The sequence below is a fragment of the Neoarius graeffei genome, chromosome 2 (assembly GCF_027579695.1).
Source record: "Neoarius graeffei isolate fNeoGra1 chromosome 2, fNeoGra1.pri, whole genome shotgun sequence".
Classification (NCBI taxonomy): domain Eukaryota; kingdom Metazoa; phylum Chordata; class Actinopteri; order Siluriformes; family Ariidae; genus Neoarius; species Neoarius graeffei.
In genome coordinates this window covers 100,376,461-100,394,352 of record NC_083570.1, presented here as the reverse complement: position 1 = coordinate 100,394,352, position 17,892 = coordinate 100,376,461, and the positions used below count along the sequence as shown (strand labels likewise).

Genomic DNA, 17,892 nt, shown 5'->3' with positions numbered 1-17,892 from the left:
AAGGGATCTAGTACGCAAGTTGAGGCTTTTGATGTAGAGATTAATGAAAGTAATTCAGTTTCTTTTAGGGGAGTAAAACATTCTAACTGATGATCTGATACAGTTATATTGTTAACTACGAGGTCACTTTCATTGTCTAACCTTAAATTAGTAGTTTGAATTTTTTGTCGGATATTCTCAATTTTGTCATTAAAAAAATTCATGAAGTCGTTGCTACTCCATACTGCAGGTGTGCATGTGTCTATAGTGGACTTATTCCTGGTTAATTTTGCTACAGTATTAAATAGGAATCTAGGATTATTTTTGTTATCTTCTATTAGGGAGGAGAGATATGTTGATCTCGCAGCACTAAGAGCTTTTCTATACTTCAGGAAGCTCTCCTTCCACGCCAATTTGAACACTACCAATTTTGTTTGACGCCATTTACGTTCCAATTTTCGAGTGGTCTGTTTTAAAGTGCGAGTGTCATCATTATACCAGGATGCTAATTTTTTGTCTCTGACCATTTTCCTTTTTAGAGGAGCTACATTATCTAAAGTATGGCGGAATGTTGACTCTAAGCATTCAGTTGCCTGATCGAGTTCTGCAGGGGCTGACAGTGACCCAATCAAAGTTGACAGCTCTGGGAGATCATTTATAAAGCTCTGTGCAGTAGTTGACGTGAAAGTACGTTTAATACAGTAGCGTGGTGAGGTGCATATATTATTACTCAGACATATTTTGAATGAGATGAGACAATGATCTGAGATAACTTCAGACTGTGGAAGTATGACTATATTGTCTACGTTTAATCTGAATGTTAGTATTAGATCAAGGGTGTGACCACCATTATGGGTCGGTCCTATGACATTCTGCTTAATCCCGACTGAATCTAAGATGGACACAAACGCTGTTTTTAAAGGGTCTTCTGGGTTATCAAAGTGAATATTAAAATCTCCGACAACTAAAGCTTTGTCTAAGGAAATAACCAAATCTGAGATAAAATCTGCAAATTCAGAAAGAAACTCAGAATATGGCCCCGGGGGCCTGTAAATAATAAGTAATGGAATTAACTGGGTAGACTTATTTTTCGAGGCTACATACATTATATGAGTATGAAGAACTTCAAATGTATTAAATTTATAACCAGGTTTGTGTGTTACACCTAGATAATCGTTATAAATAACCGCGACGCCTCCTCCTCTGCCAGTTAGACGAGGCTGGTGTATATAACTGTATCCAGGAGGACTCGCTTCATTTAATGCTATATATTCATTTGGCTTAATCCATGTTTCAGTTAAACACAGTACATTAAACTCCTGATCAGTAATGAGTTCATTAACCATTAGCGCTTTAGATGTAAGAGATCTAATATTTAATAGCCCCACCTTTAGATCAAAGGTGCTGGCAGCAGCTGTACAGTCAGTCTGATCTAATTTTATATTGATTAGGTTACTGGAACAAACTCTCTGAAAATTTCTACCTTTTTGTTGAGCTCGGGGAACAGACACAGTCTCGATGTAGTGAGCCCTGAGTGACGACTCTGTGCAGCTAGCAGACAGTCGGTTTAGCCTGTTCGTCTGCTCCCTGGCCTTGGCTCTGGATTGTCAGAAATTAACTAGGCCTGTTCTGAGACTATGACCTATGCTGCAGGAAATGAGAGCAGCACCTTCCCGAGTGGGATGGATACCGTCCCGCCCTAACAGGCCAGCAGTGCCCTCAAAATTAGCCCAATTATCTATAAAGCCCACACTGTTTTCAGAGCACCACCTGGACAGCCAGCAGTTCAGCGACCATAACCTGCTGTAAGCTACATCGCCACGCCGCATTGGGATGGGGCCAGAGCATACTACAGCATCGGACATCGCCTTCGCTAATTTAAACACCTCTACAAAGTTACTCTTAGTAACCTCAGACTGACGAAGGCGTATATCATTAGCTCCTGCATGGATAACTATCTTTGAGAACCTGTGCTTGCCTAGGACCCTAAGATTACCTGCTATTTCCGGCGCCCTGGCTCCCGGTATACACCTGACTAAAGCTGCTGGTGCCCCTAAAGGCTGAGCTAATTTCACGTGCCGTATGATAGAGTCCCCTATAACCAGAGCTCTTTCAGGTTTCTCAGTGGGTGCATCACTAAGGAGAGCAAACCTGTTCGACACGTGACGCGGAGAGGAGTGGTGCTCCCGTGGGCGAGCCTCAGCGGTAGCTTTGGCTCTACGCTTATGCCGCCGAGCCGTCACCCATTCGCCCCGCTGTAAGGGCTCTAATGCCGGAGTTGGGGGATTGCTAACTCCACCTAATAAAATGTTCCACGATGCCTCTGATTAATTGCTTAATACTGTGCATTTAGTAGGTACATATTAGTAAAATATCGGTGTCATTATTTTACGAAAACATGTACTCATATTTAGTCTGAAAAAAAAATTGTATCAAGGCATTTCCAATGAAATTGCAATGAAACCAGGTTCACCGGGTGGCCCCACCTACCATGGATGAGGCTACACAGGGGTCGCATGCAATTTCACAAAAATCGCTACTCTTCCTACAGGAGTGATCAGATTTTGATCAAACTCATATGGAATGTTCTCCAGGTTGGTGTGTATAAAAGTTGTCAAGACAGTGGTGCCACCTGTCATATTTAACATTTTATGGCCGTTTGAAAATTTTGGGTGACTCATCACACCAAACACTACTGTTCATAAAATGCTAGGATGTTTTCACTGAAACTCACCCAGAAGACTCTAAAGACATAAACAAGAATTGTTCACCAGGTGGCACCACCTGCCATGGATGAGGCTACACAGGGGTCATATTCAATTTCACAAAAATCGCTACTGCTCCTACAGGATTGATCGGATTTTAATCAAACTCATATGGAATGTTTCCCAGGTTGGTATGTATAAAAGTTGTCAAGACAGTGGTGCCACCTGTCATATTTACGTTTTTATGGGCGTTTGAAAATTTTGGGTGACTCATCAAACCAAACACTCCTGTCCGTAAACTGCTAGGATGTTTTCACTGAAACTCACCCAGAAGACTCTAAAGACATTCCAACAAGAATTGTTTACCAGGTGGCACCACCTACCATGGATGAGGCTACACAGGAGTCATGTGCAATTTCACAGAAATCGCTACTCTTCCGACAGGAGTGATCAGATTTTGATCAAACTCATATGGAATGTTCCCCAGGTTGGTATGTATAACAGTTGTCAAGATGGTGGTGCCACCTGTCATATTTACATTTTTATGGGCATTTGAAAATTTTGGGTGACTCGTCAAACCAAACACTGCTGTTTGTAAACTGCTAGGATGTTTTCACTGAAACTCACCCAGAAGACTCTAAAGACATAAACGAGAGTTGTTCACCAGGTGGCACCACCTGCCATGGATGCGGCTACACAGGGGTCATATTCAATTTCACAAAAATCGCTACTCCTCCCACAGGATTGATCGGATTTCAAACTCACACACAACAACAGTAGTCGCTATAAACTACAGCCTCATTGAGGCTATTTTTTTTAATTATGTTACATTATACACATTATACAGCCTACACATGGTTACTGCAATGCCACAGATTTTATATAATTGTTGTTCAGTGATAATTCATTATTTTTCTCCTACTGCAGGCCATGAGTCCAAGTCCATGCTAAACAACAACAGGCCAAGGTACAAACGTAGCAAGCTGGAGAGAAAGATGAACACGGACGTGCTCCTGTGCGTGCTTCTGCTCTTCTGCATGTGTCTCATAGGAGCCATTGGTAAGTGGGAAGGAGGAGGTCTTCTGTGCAATCATGCTGTACATATAGATCACTAGCATGCTTAGAGTGTGGCTGACTGGAATATAAAAAAAAAATCACTTAATACAGACACTACAAAATGGTGCTGTGTTAATACACTGGGGAAGCCACAGTCGATGTTATATTTCAATCTTGCCTGAGCTTTCACAGCATGACAGATGATCCCTTCATAGATGTAGAGAGAAAGAGCTGTTATGACCTTGTGTAGATTCTGCCTCTTTTCTCCTTATATAAGGCTGAAGTTAGAGAAACCTACTTTGAATAAATTCACACATGAGGAAAGTCTCTTAAGAAGGCAAAAGATTAATGTCTTTCAATTTCTAATTTTCTCTTTTGTTCTTATAGGTCATATCCATTGGTTGGAGTCTTTCCGTAATATCCCGATCTACTTTATCCCAGAAAGTGATGGGAGTTTTATCAATCCATTGCAGGCAGGGCTCTACATGTTCTTCACCATGATTATCCTACTGCAGGTATAGAAGACAATATTGCATTTGATATGTTTAAATAATATTGGCTGGCTTTGAGTGGTATATCAGATATATTCCATTAAGGTAACATGATATTGAACGAGTTGAAGATTATTATTATTATTATTATTATTATTATTATTATTATTATTATTATACGTTATACACAATTATTATTATTATTATACGCAATTATTATTATTATTATTATTATTATACGCTCTCTTCATATCAGCAAACCTGAAGGCCAATGCTAACTAATCCGTGAGTTGGTGTTGTTAGTGCGGCAGTTCAGTCGACCTTCCAGCTGGTGTAGCATTGAGCAGTAGTGTTAGCGAAGGCTAACACTAGTTTACCTGCGAGTTAGCGCTGTTAGCACAGCAGTGAAGTCACCTTCCAGCTGCTGTAGCGTTCATAAGCATGGCAGTGCAGTCATCTTCCAGCCAGTGTAGCGTTCAGCAGTAGTGTTAGTGAAGGCCAATGCTAGTGCAGTCAAGCCAGTGCTATCAAGAGCTAGTAGCACAGGCTAAAAACTGAGAAACTAAGATTTCTGTCTCCAGACTCTTCTTACACACACACTCACCACAGTATTTTTCACTCAGACTGAAGTATTAATTTCCCGATGTAATTTACTTAATTACTTTTAAAATCAACATCGACGGCTACACACAACAGAGCAACCTCATCTCATCTCATCTCATCTCATTATCTCTAGCCGCTTTATCCTTCTACAGGGTCGCAGGCAAGCTGGAGCCTATCCCAGCTGACTATGGGCAAAAGGCGGGGTACACCCTGGACAAGTCGCCAGGTCACAGAGCAACCTGGCAGCCAAAATTCACTCAAAATCTTCCATATTTAACGAAGCAAACCTGATGGCCATGTTTGTTTACAAACTGTCACAGTCGCTCTCTAGCACGGAAGTTTTACATCTCCGACGTGTCTCTTTTCCAGTTTCTTGATGTCCATTGGTATGTTTTTCCTTTGTAAATATGCGTGAAGAATATATAGTGAAGTTCTGGTAGCCTTTCAGGTCTTCAGCACGTCTTTAATTTCATTTTTCAGTTTTTTTATTTATTTAGTGCTTACATATAGCATAGCTAATCCTAGCAGGGGCGAGGTGGCCAAGTGGTTAGAGTGCTCGACTGCCAAGCGAACGGTCCCCGGTTCAAGCCTTGCCTCGGACGGTGATCTGGGGCTCACCTCCTGTCCACCCAGCAGTGAATGGGGACCTGGTGGAAACACTGGGGAAGTTAAAGGCGGTGAGGAAAGGAACTGGCCACCCTACCTCACTATGCCGATGGCCTAGACAGAGTGTGCTCTTTAACAGGCACTCCCCAATGTACGTACGAAAACATATATGGGACTCCTTGACTTTTGAATCCTAGCAGTAGCACTGGATTAGCCTTGTCTTTCTCTTTCCCGGTGGACAAAGAAATGGTTCTGCATATGCGCATCATAAAAGTTTTGTCATTGGGTATTCACATCAGCTCCGTCATGTTGTCTTGACAATGTGCAATATATTGTAACAATATTGCACGTTCATTCTCCATTGGGTACAGTGGCGTAATACACGTAGGGTAAGCGATATGCTAACAATATTCCATGCTATCAAACCAAATGAATGAAACCCGCTAGAAGGGAATAGAATACATGGTTTTATTCCATCGAAAAAGTGTCCTGTATGTATAATAATTTAGAATATTATTTATATGACACAGACAACTTTCTTTTCAATTTTTGAATGCCTCATTCAAATGGTACACGGGAACTAATGGCCTGAACCCATTTGAGTCAACCGTGATAAACAAAATAATTGCTCCAGTAAAAAAAAATATATATATATATATATATATATATATATATATATATATATATATATATATATATATAATCTCATCATCTCTAGCCGCTTTATCCTGTTCTACAGGGTCACAGGCAAGCTGGAGCCTATCCCAGCTGACTATGGGCAAGAGGCGGGATACACCCTGGACAAGTCGCCAGGCTAACACATAGAAACAGACAACCATTCACACCTACAGTAAATTTAGAGCCACCAATTAGCCTAACCTGCATGCCTTTGGGGGAAAACCGGAGCACACCCACACAGACAGAACATGCAAACTCCACACAGAAAGGCCCTCACTGGCCGCTGGGATCCAACCCAGGACCTTCTTGCTGTGAGGCGACAGTGCTAACCGTGTGTGTGTGTGTGTGTGTGTGTGTGTGTATATATATATATATATATATATATATATATATATATATATATATATATATATACATACAGATATTGTTTTAAATACTTTCAAAATGCAAAGTGATTAGCTCTCCAGGCTGTCATTTTTCACTCCAGACAGCTACCAGTATAGCATCAGTAAACTCTCAATGTTGGAAAATCTTGGCATGTTATCAATCAAAACCTTTTTTTTGTACACAATCATATCTATTTATACTTCTGTGCATCCAAAATGCGCAATATCTATCATGTGTTACAGCAGCACTGGGCTAAACAGTCACGTAGAAAATTATAAGAATTACCTCCCTGTCCAGGTGATGATCCCAATTTCACTCTACCTGTCCATCGAGCTGGTGAAGATTGGCCAGGTGTTCTTCATCACTCAAGACTTGGACCTGTATGATGAGGAGAAGGACTCTCGGGTCCAGTGTCGTGCTCTTAATATCACAGAGGACCTGGGGCAGATCCAATACGTCTTCTCAGACAAGACCGGGACTCTGACTGAGAACAAAATGGTGTTCCGCCGCTGCACTATAATGGGAACTGAATACCCTCATGAGAATAATGGTGAGTTTAGGGCAACTCCACTTGTTCTATGGCGGGATCCAAGAAATACAATGACACATCACTTTATGCAGTAATCACCTACTCTGGCTGATAATGTGGTTCTTTCTTGTTTTTTTTCCCCCAGCAACACGATTGGCCATTCTGGCAGGGGTGACAGAACAAGGTGATGAGGTTATTTACCAACAGTACAGACAGCCTTCTCTATTTTCTCTGGAGGAAATTCAGGAAGACCCATCAGGAGGCAGAATGAACTCTAACACGTTTGCCAGGAACAGCTTTCAAAGGCCAAGGGTCAGAGCAGGAACCACTGGAAGCCTTGCTTTCAGCAGCCCACTGGTGAGATCTTCTGGCAGATCTGCTTCAGAGTTTGCATTGGATTGTTCTTTCCCACCAGACAGTGTGATATAGGTGTGGCATGGTTACTTAGCTGAATCCAGAACAATCAGTATCATAGTCAAGTATCCGTATTTGTTTCCTTGTATTCGCACCAGGAAAGGTTGTAGTTCTCTCAAGTTTGTGAGGTGCTGGTGTTATTTTCTACTGATGCCTGATAATGCTAACAGTAAACAATGCCAACAGTAGCAGCAGCACCAATGGAGGAGCTTCAAAGTCTGAAGTATCTGAATTCTGGAATGTTTTCTTTTTTTTTTCTGAAGAGACAGCAAGATTTGGAGAAGAAGCTTAAAAGCTAAACATTGTACCATGTGGGAATGTTATCACATACTACTACTAAAGATTTCTGACATCACTGCCTGTTCGAAAAACAATTTCAGTTCCAAAACAATGGATTTCTGACTGTTTCTCGTTCCATTCATATGTCCCTGTTACCTTGGTAACCGAATATGAATTCAGCATAGGCCCGTAAATACAATCAGTTAGCAACAGATATAACAACAAAATGTGAGATTGGATACCATACCATGTTGTACCACACTGTTCAGAAAAAAAAAGTTACAGTGACAGGGCTGTACAAAATGATCAAAAGAATAATTTATGTTTAGAAAAAAAATCAAATAAAAAAAGACGCTTTGTACACCCCACAGGTGACTAGATACATTTTTATATAGCCTGAACAGCAAAACTAAACCTATCTGTTTGGTGGTGAGATCTTTCCCCAGTGACGCATGGCAGGGTACTCAATCAATAACACTATTTTTTCAGCAAATTTAGTAGGGATACCCTGTGGAGAGGCTCTGCAGTGAGCTGTGGTTATATGAGCGTTAGTGGCAGGTGCAGATGAGATGAGGTGACTAGGAGCAAACAGACCGCCAATGTCTCGTCCATGTAAGTGGACAGATCCAGCACGCAGATGGCTGGCCAGTTTGGTGTGAGAAAGAAACAGAGGGATGCTGGCTCCATTGCTCTCGATGTCTGTGCGCTGACATATGGGCCCGCTGAGGTGCATTAAACATGGCCTACTGCTATCTTATAGCCCACCACTCTTTCCCACAGCCTCCCCCATGCCAACACACCTTCCTCTCATTCCATTTTACGATATATCCACCGTAGGGGTGCATATGACACAATGTTTTGGGTGGGTGATGTCAGCGTGTGTGTGTGTGTGTGTGTGTTGTGCCATGGCTCACCACTAAAGATTTTGGCTTGTTGTTTGGTTGAACAGGAAACTGAGGTGCTTCCAGACCAGACACTGCTCCAACTAGTAGAAGATGCTGAGTGTGGGAGGAAAAATGCACACTACCTGGAGTTCTTCCTGGCTTTAGCCATCTGCAACACTGTAGTAGTTTCAACAAAAGCAGCCCAGAGACAAAGGGTAAGAGAAGTGGTCGTGTTAACCTTGCCGCTACTGCAAAGGACGGCACTATGCTCTCATGAACTGAGTCACAGCACAAAAACATCTTTGATGTCAAAATAATAGAACTAATAGGGCACCATGCACAGTGACTCCTCCTGGAAGCAGAGTATATGTGTCTCCAACACTGCTGCCTCCCAGATATTATTATGACCTGTATGACTAATCCTACTCTACCTACTTTGAAACAGCTCAGAGCTGTTGTGAAAAATCAGGATATTTATGCACATACAAGCAGCAATAGATCTGTTCTCATTGTTTGCTCTTAGAACTTTCTCCTCTTAGGCCAGAGGTTATTCTCTGACAAAGCTCATTCATTCTTCGTCTTTTTCTAAATTGATCTTAAGAAACCCACACCACAGCACTTTGTCTTTAATAAGATTCAAAGAGGGAACAAGGCTGGCTCTAATTAATTTGATTAGCAGTGGTACAGAAAGGTAATTTTGCCATGGGGGACGCTGAGAAGCCATATTTTAACAACAGTGACAGATTTAAGGTCGATGTGTTAAAATCCAGGCTGCCAAATAATTATCAACTTGTTCCCAACTTAAAATATGCAGAGCTCCACTGGTGACATCCTTACTTAATGAAAATAATTTCTGACTTATTAGTGTATGAGAAAGAGACAATTAGGTCATGCTCACTACTTGCATGAGAGAATAAAATTATTTAAGCTGTGGTCACTATTAATAATGCAAGATAATTAAGTTGTGGTCACTATTTAATAATGCAAAGGAACGAGATGATTAAGTTGTGGTCACAACTTAATATTGTGAGGGAACAAGATAATTAAGTTGTGGTCACTATTTAGTAACACAAGAGAATGGGCTATTTAAGCTGTGGTCACTATTTAGTCACATGAGAGAATGAGATAATTAAGTTGTGGTCACTATTTTATCATGCAAAGGAACTGAATAATTAAGCTGTGGTCACTATTTAGTAACACAAGGGATTGAGATAATTAAGCTGCGGTCACTATTTAGTAACACGAGAGAATGAGATAATTAAGTTGTAGTCACTATTTTATCATGCAAAGGATCTGAATAATTAAGCTGTGGTCACTATTTAGTAGCACGAGCAATTGAGATAAGTAAGCTGTGGTTGCCATTTAGTAACACGAGAGAATGAGATAATTAAGCTGCAGTTATTATTTAGTAACATAAGAGAGTGAGATAATTAGGTTGTGGTCACCATTTAGTAACACGAGAGAATGAGATAATTAAGCTGTGGTCACGATTTAGTAACATGAGCGATCGAGATAATTAAGCTGTGGTCACTATTTAGTAGCACGAGCAATTGAGATAAGTAAGCTGTGGTTGCCATTTAGCAACACGAGAGAATGAGATAATTAAGCTGTGGTCACGATTTAGTAACATGAGCGATCGAGATAATTAAGCTGTGGTCACTATTTAGTAGCACGAGCAATTGAGATAATTAAGCTGTGGTCACCATTTAGCAACACGAGAGAATGAGATAATTAAGCTGTGGTCACGATTTAGTAACATGAGCGATCGAGATAATTAAGCTGTGGTCACTAGTAACACGAGAGAATGAGATAATTAAGTTGTGGTCACTATTTTATCATGCAAGGGAACTGAATAATTTAGCTGTGGTCACTATTTAGTAACACGAGCGATAGAGATGAGTAAGCTGTGGTTGCTATTTAGTAACACGAGAGAATGAGATAATTAAGCTGCAGTTACTATTCAGTAACTTAAGAGAGTGAGATAATTAGGTTGTGCTCACTATTTAGTAACACGAGAGAATGAGATAATTAAGCTGTGTTCACTTTAGTAACACAAGAGAATGAGATAACTAAGTTGTGGTCACCATTTAGTAACACGCGAGAAAGAGATAATTAAGCTGTGGTCATTATTTTATCATGCAAAGGAACGGAATAGGGCGGCATGGTGGTGTAGTGGTTAGCGCTGTCGCCTCACAGCAAGAAGGTCCGGGTTCGAGCCCCGTGGCCGGCGAGGGCCTTTCTGTGTGGAGTTTGCATGTTCTCCCCGTGTCTGTGTGGGTTTCCTCCGGGTGCGCCGGTTTCCCCCACAGTCCAAAGACATGCAGGTTAGGTTAACTGGTGACTCTAAATTGACCGTAGGTGTGAATGTGAGTGTGAATGGTTGTCTGTGTCTATGTGTCAGCCCTGTGATGACCTGGCGACTTGTCCAGGGTGTACCCCGCCTTTCGCCTGTAGTCAGCTGGGATAGGCTCCAGCTTGCCTGCGACCCTGTAGAACAGGATAAAGCGGCTAGAGATAATGAGATGAGATGAGGAACAGAATAATTAAGCTGTGGTCACTATTTAGTAACACAAGAGAATGAGATAATTAAGTTGTGGTCACTATTTAGTAACACGAGAGAATGAGATAATTAAGCTGTGGTCATTATTTGGTAACACAATAGAGTGAGATAATTAGGTTGTGCTCACTATTTAGTAACATGAGAGAATGAGATAATTAAGCTGTGTTCACTATCTAGTAACACGAGAGAATAAGATAATTAGGCTATAGTCACTATTTAGTAACACAAGAGAGTGAGATAATTAAGTTGTGGTCACTATTTAGTAACACGAGAGAATGAGATAATTAAGCTGTGGTCATTATTTGGTAACACAATAGAGTGAGATAATTAGGTTGTGCTCACTATTTAGTAACATGAGAGAATGAGATAATTAAGCTGTGTTCACTATCTAGTAACACGAGAGAATAAGATAATTAGGCTATAGTCACTATTTAGTAACACAAGAGAGTGAGATAATTAAGTTGTGGTCACTATTTAGTAACATGAGAGAATAAGATAATTAAGCTGTGGTCACTATTATATCATGCAAAGGAACAATTTAATTAACTTGTGGATGTGATTTACTAATGCAAGGGAATGAGATGTGGTAATGGTAAAAGCTCCACTTTATTGTTAATATGAAGTTATATTGAATCCCTAATGAAACAGCACTTTTTTATCAGCATCAAAATTTAAGTTATATCTTCATTGAAGACTTTATTTTCCTTATATAATTTTCAGAATTGTTACAGTGTAGTGACTTCATATTAAAGAATAATAGACTAGACACCTTTTCATCTCATCTCATTATCTCTAGCCACTTTATCCTTCTACAGGGTCGCAGGCAAGCTGGAGCCTATCCCAGCTGACTACGGGCGAAAGGCGGGGTACACCCTGGACAAGTCGCCAGGTCATCACAGGGCTGACACATAGACACAGACAACCATTCACACCTACGGTCAATTTAGAGTCACCAGTTAACCTAACCTGCATGTCTTTGGACTGTGGGGGAAACCGGCGCACCCGGAGGAAACCCACGCGGACACGGGGAGAACATGCAAACTCCGCACAGAAAGGCCCTCGCCGGCCCCGGGGCTTGAACCCAGGACCTTCTTGCTGTGAGGCAACAGCGCTAACCACTACACCACCGTGCCGCCACACCTTTTCATGAATAAATAATATATTTTAACTAATCACAGCAAATTATAGAACTTACAATGAAATGGCTATTGTTTAATACGTTGCACTTAAATAGAAAATAGTGTTTTAGTTGAATGAATATTCTATTTTGTGAATACAAAAGCCCAATAATTAATTTTTTTTTAATGCGCATTTAAAATTTAGTGGTGTGCACATCTTAATTTTGTTGCTCTACGTCTGGCTGGAGTTCTCATCACTTTGCTCCTGTGGAGGATGGCACCATATAGACAGCCTAAAAATACACTTAGAAGATGGCCTTGGACAATTAATACAAACAGTTTTCCTACGATGGCTGAGGACTACAATTGCCTTGATAACTTTAGGACTGCAGTTGTTATGAACAGTTTTGCTCTCAAGTCTCCATCAATGAACAGCTGATTATGTCAACAAAATAGACTTCATGTTAAAACTATAATGAATTTCCTGGTTACACAGTTGTATTTTGTGACTATATAGGACACTGTTATAGAAGTAAGCTATTTATAATCATGCTGTTATCACCCAAATGAGGAAGGGTTCCCTTTTGAGTCTGGTTCCTCTCGAGGCTTCTTCCTCGTGTCATCTGAGGGAGTTTTTTCTTGCCACTGTTGCCACAGCCTTGCTCATTGGGGATTAATTAATGTTTAAAATGTATATTTTTCTTTAAAGCTGCTTTGCGACAATGCCTATTGTTAAAAGTGCTATACAAATCAAATTGACTTGACTTAATTAACCAGATAGAAACAAGACAGATAGCATTTTTCCCAATACCCTTGGTGGTTACCATAAAATACTAACACTCCAATTTGAGGGGCGGCACGGTGGTGTAGTGGTTAGCACTGTCGCCTCACAGCAAGAAGGTCCGGGTTCGAGCCCCGTGGCCGGCGAGAGCCTTTCTGTGAGGAGTTTGCATGTTCTCCCCATGTCCGTGTGGGTTTCCTCCAGGTGCTCCGGTTTCCCCCACAGTCCAAAGACATGCAGGTTAGGTTAACTGGTGACTCTAAATTGATCGTAGGTGTGAATGTGAGTGTGAATGGTTGTCTGTGTCTATGTGTCAGCCCTGTGATGACCTGGTGACTTGTCCAGGGTGTACCCCGCCTTTCGCCTGTAGTCAGCTGGGATAGGCTCCAGCTTGCCTGCGATCCTGTAGAACAGGATAAAGTGGCTACAGATAATAAGAGATGAGATGAGACTCCAATTTGAGGCCACAGCACAATGCTTATGTCCTATTAACATGTCAAAGTCCCTCTCACACCAGAATCTGGTCTTCCCAGGCAGTCTCCTGTCTCAGTACTAACCAACTCTTAAAGGTGTATAGGTGCGGCACCGACCTCCGTTTCGATAGTCCTCGGCCTCTCGCCTATACAGTTAGGGTTACAGTGGGGGGGGCTAGTCCTCTGGTAACTGCGAGAGTTTGACTTCCCCACTCGCATCTGTATTGCAGTGTGCCTTGCCAGATGGTAGTAGGTACCATTTTTATGATGCTCTTTGGTATGACCTGACCGCGAGTAGAACTCGAGATCTCCCGGTCAAGAGGCAGACACGCTAACCACTAGGCCTTATTAACATGTAACTGCCCTTAATTATTTCATTCCCACATATTGCTAAGTTGTGGCCATGACTTAATTATCTCATTCCGATGACATAATTTTATCATTTCCATGCCTTACTAAGTTGTGGTCATGCATTACTATCTCATTCCCTCACATTATTAAATTGTGGCCATGCACTGTTTTTTATTAAGTATGGATGTCACCATTGTGGCTCCATAGAAATCACCATCAAATTTAAATAGTTTCTATTTTATTTTCATTCTTGCCAGATAATTTCAGAATACTAGAATGTAAATGTCATTTTTGTCTTCCAGGCCAAACGGCAACGTTTCTCTTCCCACTCCAGCAGTTCACTCGAGTGTATGGAGAGCCTGTTGAGTCAAATTGCATCTCTTGGGAAGCGGGTCATAGGCAAGAGAAGCACTTTCTCTGAGCCTTTACCCACTGACCCCATGGATTCTCCTGTCCATGATGTCCCCAGTTTTTATGGTTCTATGGAGAGCCGTAATGAAGGCAGGAACAGTTGGGGGCGGGCCCGGGCAGGAAGCAATCTATCTGTGATTGAGGATGTTTGTTATGAGGCCCAGAGTCCAGACGAAGCAGCGCTAGTGCATGCAGCCAAGGCTTACGGTTTCACCTTAAAGGAGCGGACACCTGATCATGTAACTGTCCAGCTGCCTCAAGGAACGCTGCTGAAGTTTGACGTGCTAGATGTCTTGGCCTTTGATTCAACCCGGAGGAGGATGTCCATAATTGTGCGTCATCCTGAAACCAAAGAGATTATATTGTATACTAAGGGTGCAGACTCTGGCATTATGGAGCGACTGCAGAATTCCTTTGAAGGTAGAATCCAAAGGCAGGTTCTGCCAGCCATCATTAATCAGTACATGGTGCACAAAGAAACCATAACAACACATTTCTTTCTTGCTTTAATTTCCCTAGACAAATCACACCTGAAAAGTGAGAATAGAAATATTGTGTACAAAACTCAGAAAGACCTTGACATGTATGCAGCGGATGGTTTACGGACCTTGTGTTTCGCAAGAAAGGTGAAGTATGCCATTATTTCATTTGTATTACATATTGAGTAGGGTTGTTAGGGTGTCATGGTTTAATGGCCCATCACAGTGTATGATCAGACAGTTACCTCACTGTTGACTTTTTTGAAATAGAGATTAAAATGCATGTACATGTATTACCCGGGTGGCACGGTGGTGTAGTGGTTAGCACTGTCGCCTCACAACAAGAAGGTTTTGGGCTTGAGCCCATCAGCTGACAAGGGCCTTTCTGTGTGGAGTTTGTATGTTCTCCCCGTGTCTGTGTGGGGGTGCTCTGGTTTCCCCCACAGTCCAAAGACATGCAGCTTAGGTTAACTGGCTACTCTAAATTGCCCATTGATCAAGCTTGGCGAGGGATGGGCTCCACCAAGTTTAAATGCCCTAGACACACCAATGATGGACTGTTAAAATGTCATCAGTGGTGCCCCTATGGCCCTTGCTGGCTATGGGATGAAGAAGACATGTATTACCGCCTAATCTTTTTTTTTTTTACCCACTCAAGTTCCTTACTCCAGAAGTTCTCATCTGTTTTGTGTCTTGACTAGGTTATCATATCTTGAAACTTTCAGATCATAACGCTCCTAGTATTGAGTGATTTCAAAAACGATCTTCAGGATGTACGTTGTCTCTGCCTTTCAATGTTGTTCATTTTCTCTCTCATCTAATCTCTCAATTTTTACTCTTTAAGGTTGTAAGTGAACAGGCCTATAAGAACTGGTTAGTTAGGAGACAAGACGCTATGTCAGCCATAGAGAAGAAAGAAGAGCTACTCAGGGACACTGCAGCATACATGGAAAACAACTTCACACTGCTGGGTAAATTGAAAGATAACAATAATTAAAGAAATAATCAGTCATTTCTTTTTACATGTTATATGTATAATGGTGACACAAACGCTGTTTGGTGTCAAGTAAGGATTTACCTTTGGATCTATATGATTATGGATTTGTATATAACCAAACCAAAGTCAAAACATATAAGATATTCACAATTGTGCACTTTAAGTTTGTTAAACATGAAATATATTTACAAACAGGGGCCACTGGAATTGAGGACCGCCTTCAAGAAAATGTTCCAGAAACCATCCAGGCCTTGAGAGAGGCAGGAACCAAAGTATGGGTGCTGACTGGGGACAAACTTGAGACAGCTGTCAACATTGCCTACTCCTGCAAGCTGCTGGACCAGAATGACCTGGTGTTCACTTTTAAAATGGCGAACAAGGTGCTAACCTCAACATCCCTTTGATCCCAGTTGTGTCTGTATCGATTGACCATTAAAGCGTATTAGGCGGCTCAGTGCAGCCATGTTTTAGATATTGTAAGAGTGCTTCTAAGCCTCTGAGTGCTCCATCCATCCAGTGTCGATCCTGTTACTCTGTACGCAAACAAGGTGCATCACTCCCTCAGAAAGAGGCATAGACAAAAAATGGTTCTGTGTGCTGGAAGTGGGAGTCCTGAGTGAGGGGTTGTATTGAATTTAACTGGGGCAGGTGATACTTTTCATCACTCTCAGCCCTCAGGGCTTGATCTCCATGAAATCCACCACTGAACATTTATGACATTGCCTCAAATAAGGCAGTGAGCTGACAGGCATGCTGCTTCTTTATGCATTTGTCTCCATTCCCAATCTCTATTTTGAGAGAGTAGGTCGGAAGTAAATTTTCAAAATGTGAAAGGCTTGTTTGACTGCGTTGTAATCCTATTTCTACAGTGCTGAGGAGGAGAAGAGAGAGCTTCCTTCACACTGAATCTTATTCTGCTCCTGTTATATTTGTTTAGTGGGGTGCTGCAGCTAGGCTTTGAGCAAGCAATAAACAAGAAAAGAAATAACATCGTTGAAACAGTATCTAATGAGTGTAATGTTTTACTGGATCACTATTGACAAAAATGGCAAACACAAACTATTGTGATTTTGGTCAAGAATAAACTAATGTAAAATTGATATGCTATGCTAGCTTGAATAATTTCCCACAAGTTGTATCATCTGCATATTTTCCCAAATCTAAATGTACTTAGACTACTAGCATTCACGAAATAGGATCTAGTTAAAGCAATGGAAATATAACAGAATGAAACAGAGACTAGGCAGAGACCCCTTCCATTAAAAAAAAAAACAATAAACAAATGAAATAAATTTAAAAAAGTAATTAAATCGATAGAGACTGTGACTAAAGTCACAGTAATTTATGCTAGCTGTTACAAACCGGGACATCTGGTCACTGTACCCTATAGATCCAGAATGGTAAGAGATAGAGAATGATGCTTAGTGAGGAAAAGTTGCTCCCTGTCACCCTGAACAAAATTAAAAAAAAAAAAAAAAACTGATTGAAAAAATCATGAAAATTTACAGAGTTATAAGTGATTGAAAAAAAAATCCCGTTTCCATGGATCATTCCAGATCAGTGATCCAGATCAGCACCAAAAGTCATAGCAACGTAATTCAGCCCATAAGTATTCTTCATGTGAAATTTGGTGATGATTGGTTGAAAACTGAGGGGAAAATAGTGTCCCAAAAACATAATAATAATAATAATAATAATAATAAGTGTTGCCAGGAAAAACAAACCTCGCCCGGTAGCACTTATGATGAATATGAAGGAAGATATCACGAAAAAACGATTTTGACCTTTTTGGTGACCTTGACTTTGATTTTTGACCTTGTGTGTGAACATACTTGGCCAATAAACATTGTTCTGATTCTGATTTTCTGCTGCTCTCAGCCAGTCAGAACACACCGTACTGCTCTCAGCCAATCGGAATACACCTTACTGCTCTCACACCGTACTGCGCGATTGTTACACTCTTACATTCTTACAGCACGATGACATAGTGGCTACCACCTCTATATGAAGCAGTAGGCACAAAAACTTTGACCTTGACCGGATGACCCCCAATATTTTGGAGGTTCTAATTGAGACCAATGCCCATCTATCCTGAAAGTCTCATGAAGATT

At 41.1% G+C, this 17,892-nt stretch overlaps 1 protein-coding gene across 1 annotated transcript in view; it reads left to right on the top strand.

The window, feature by feature from the left end:
• Window positions 1-17,892, top strand: part of atp10b (ATPase phospholipid transporting 10B) — a 119,603-nt gene that overhangs the window by 79,987 nt on the left and 21,724 nt on the right. Inside the window, exons 5-13 of the mRNA XM_060915285.1 lie at window positions 3,612-3,743; window positions 4,128-4,255; window positions 6,803-7,055; window positions 7,180-7,391; window positions 8,677-8,826; window positions 14,197-14,725; window positions 14,825-14,931; window positions 15,629-15,755; window positions 15,977-16,161. Of these exons, the coding sequence (XP_060771268.1) occupies window positions 3,612-3,743; window positions 4,128-4,255; window positions 6,803-7,055; window positions 7,180-7,391; window positions 8,677-8,826; window positions 14,197-14,725; window positions 14,825-14,931; window positions 15,629-15,755; window positions 15,977-16,161 (1,823 nt within the window). The remainder of the gene's footprint in view (window positions 1-3,611; window positions 3,744-4,127; window positions 4,256-6,802; window positions 7,056-7,179; window positions 7,392-8,676; window positions 8,827-14,196; window positions 14,726-14,824; window positions 14,932-15,628; window positions 15,756-15,976; window positions 16,162-17,892) is intronic.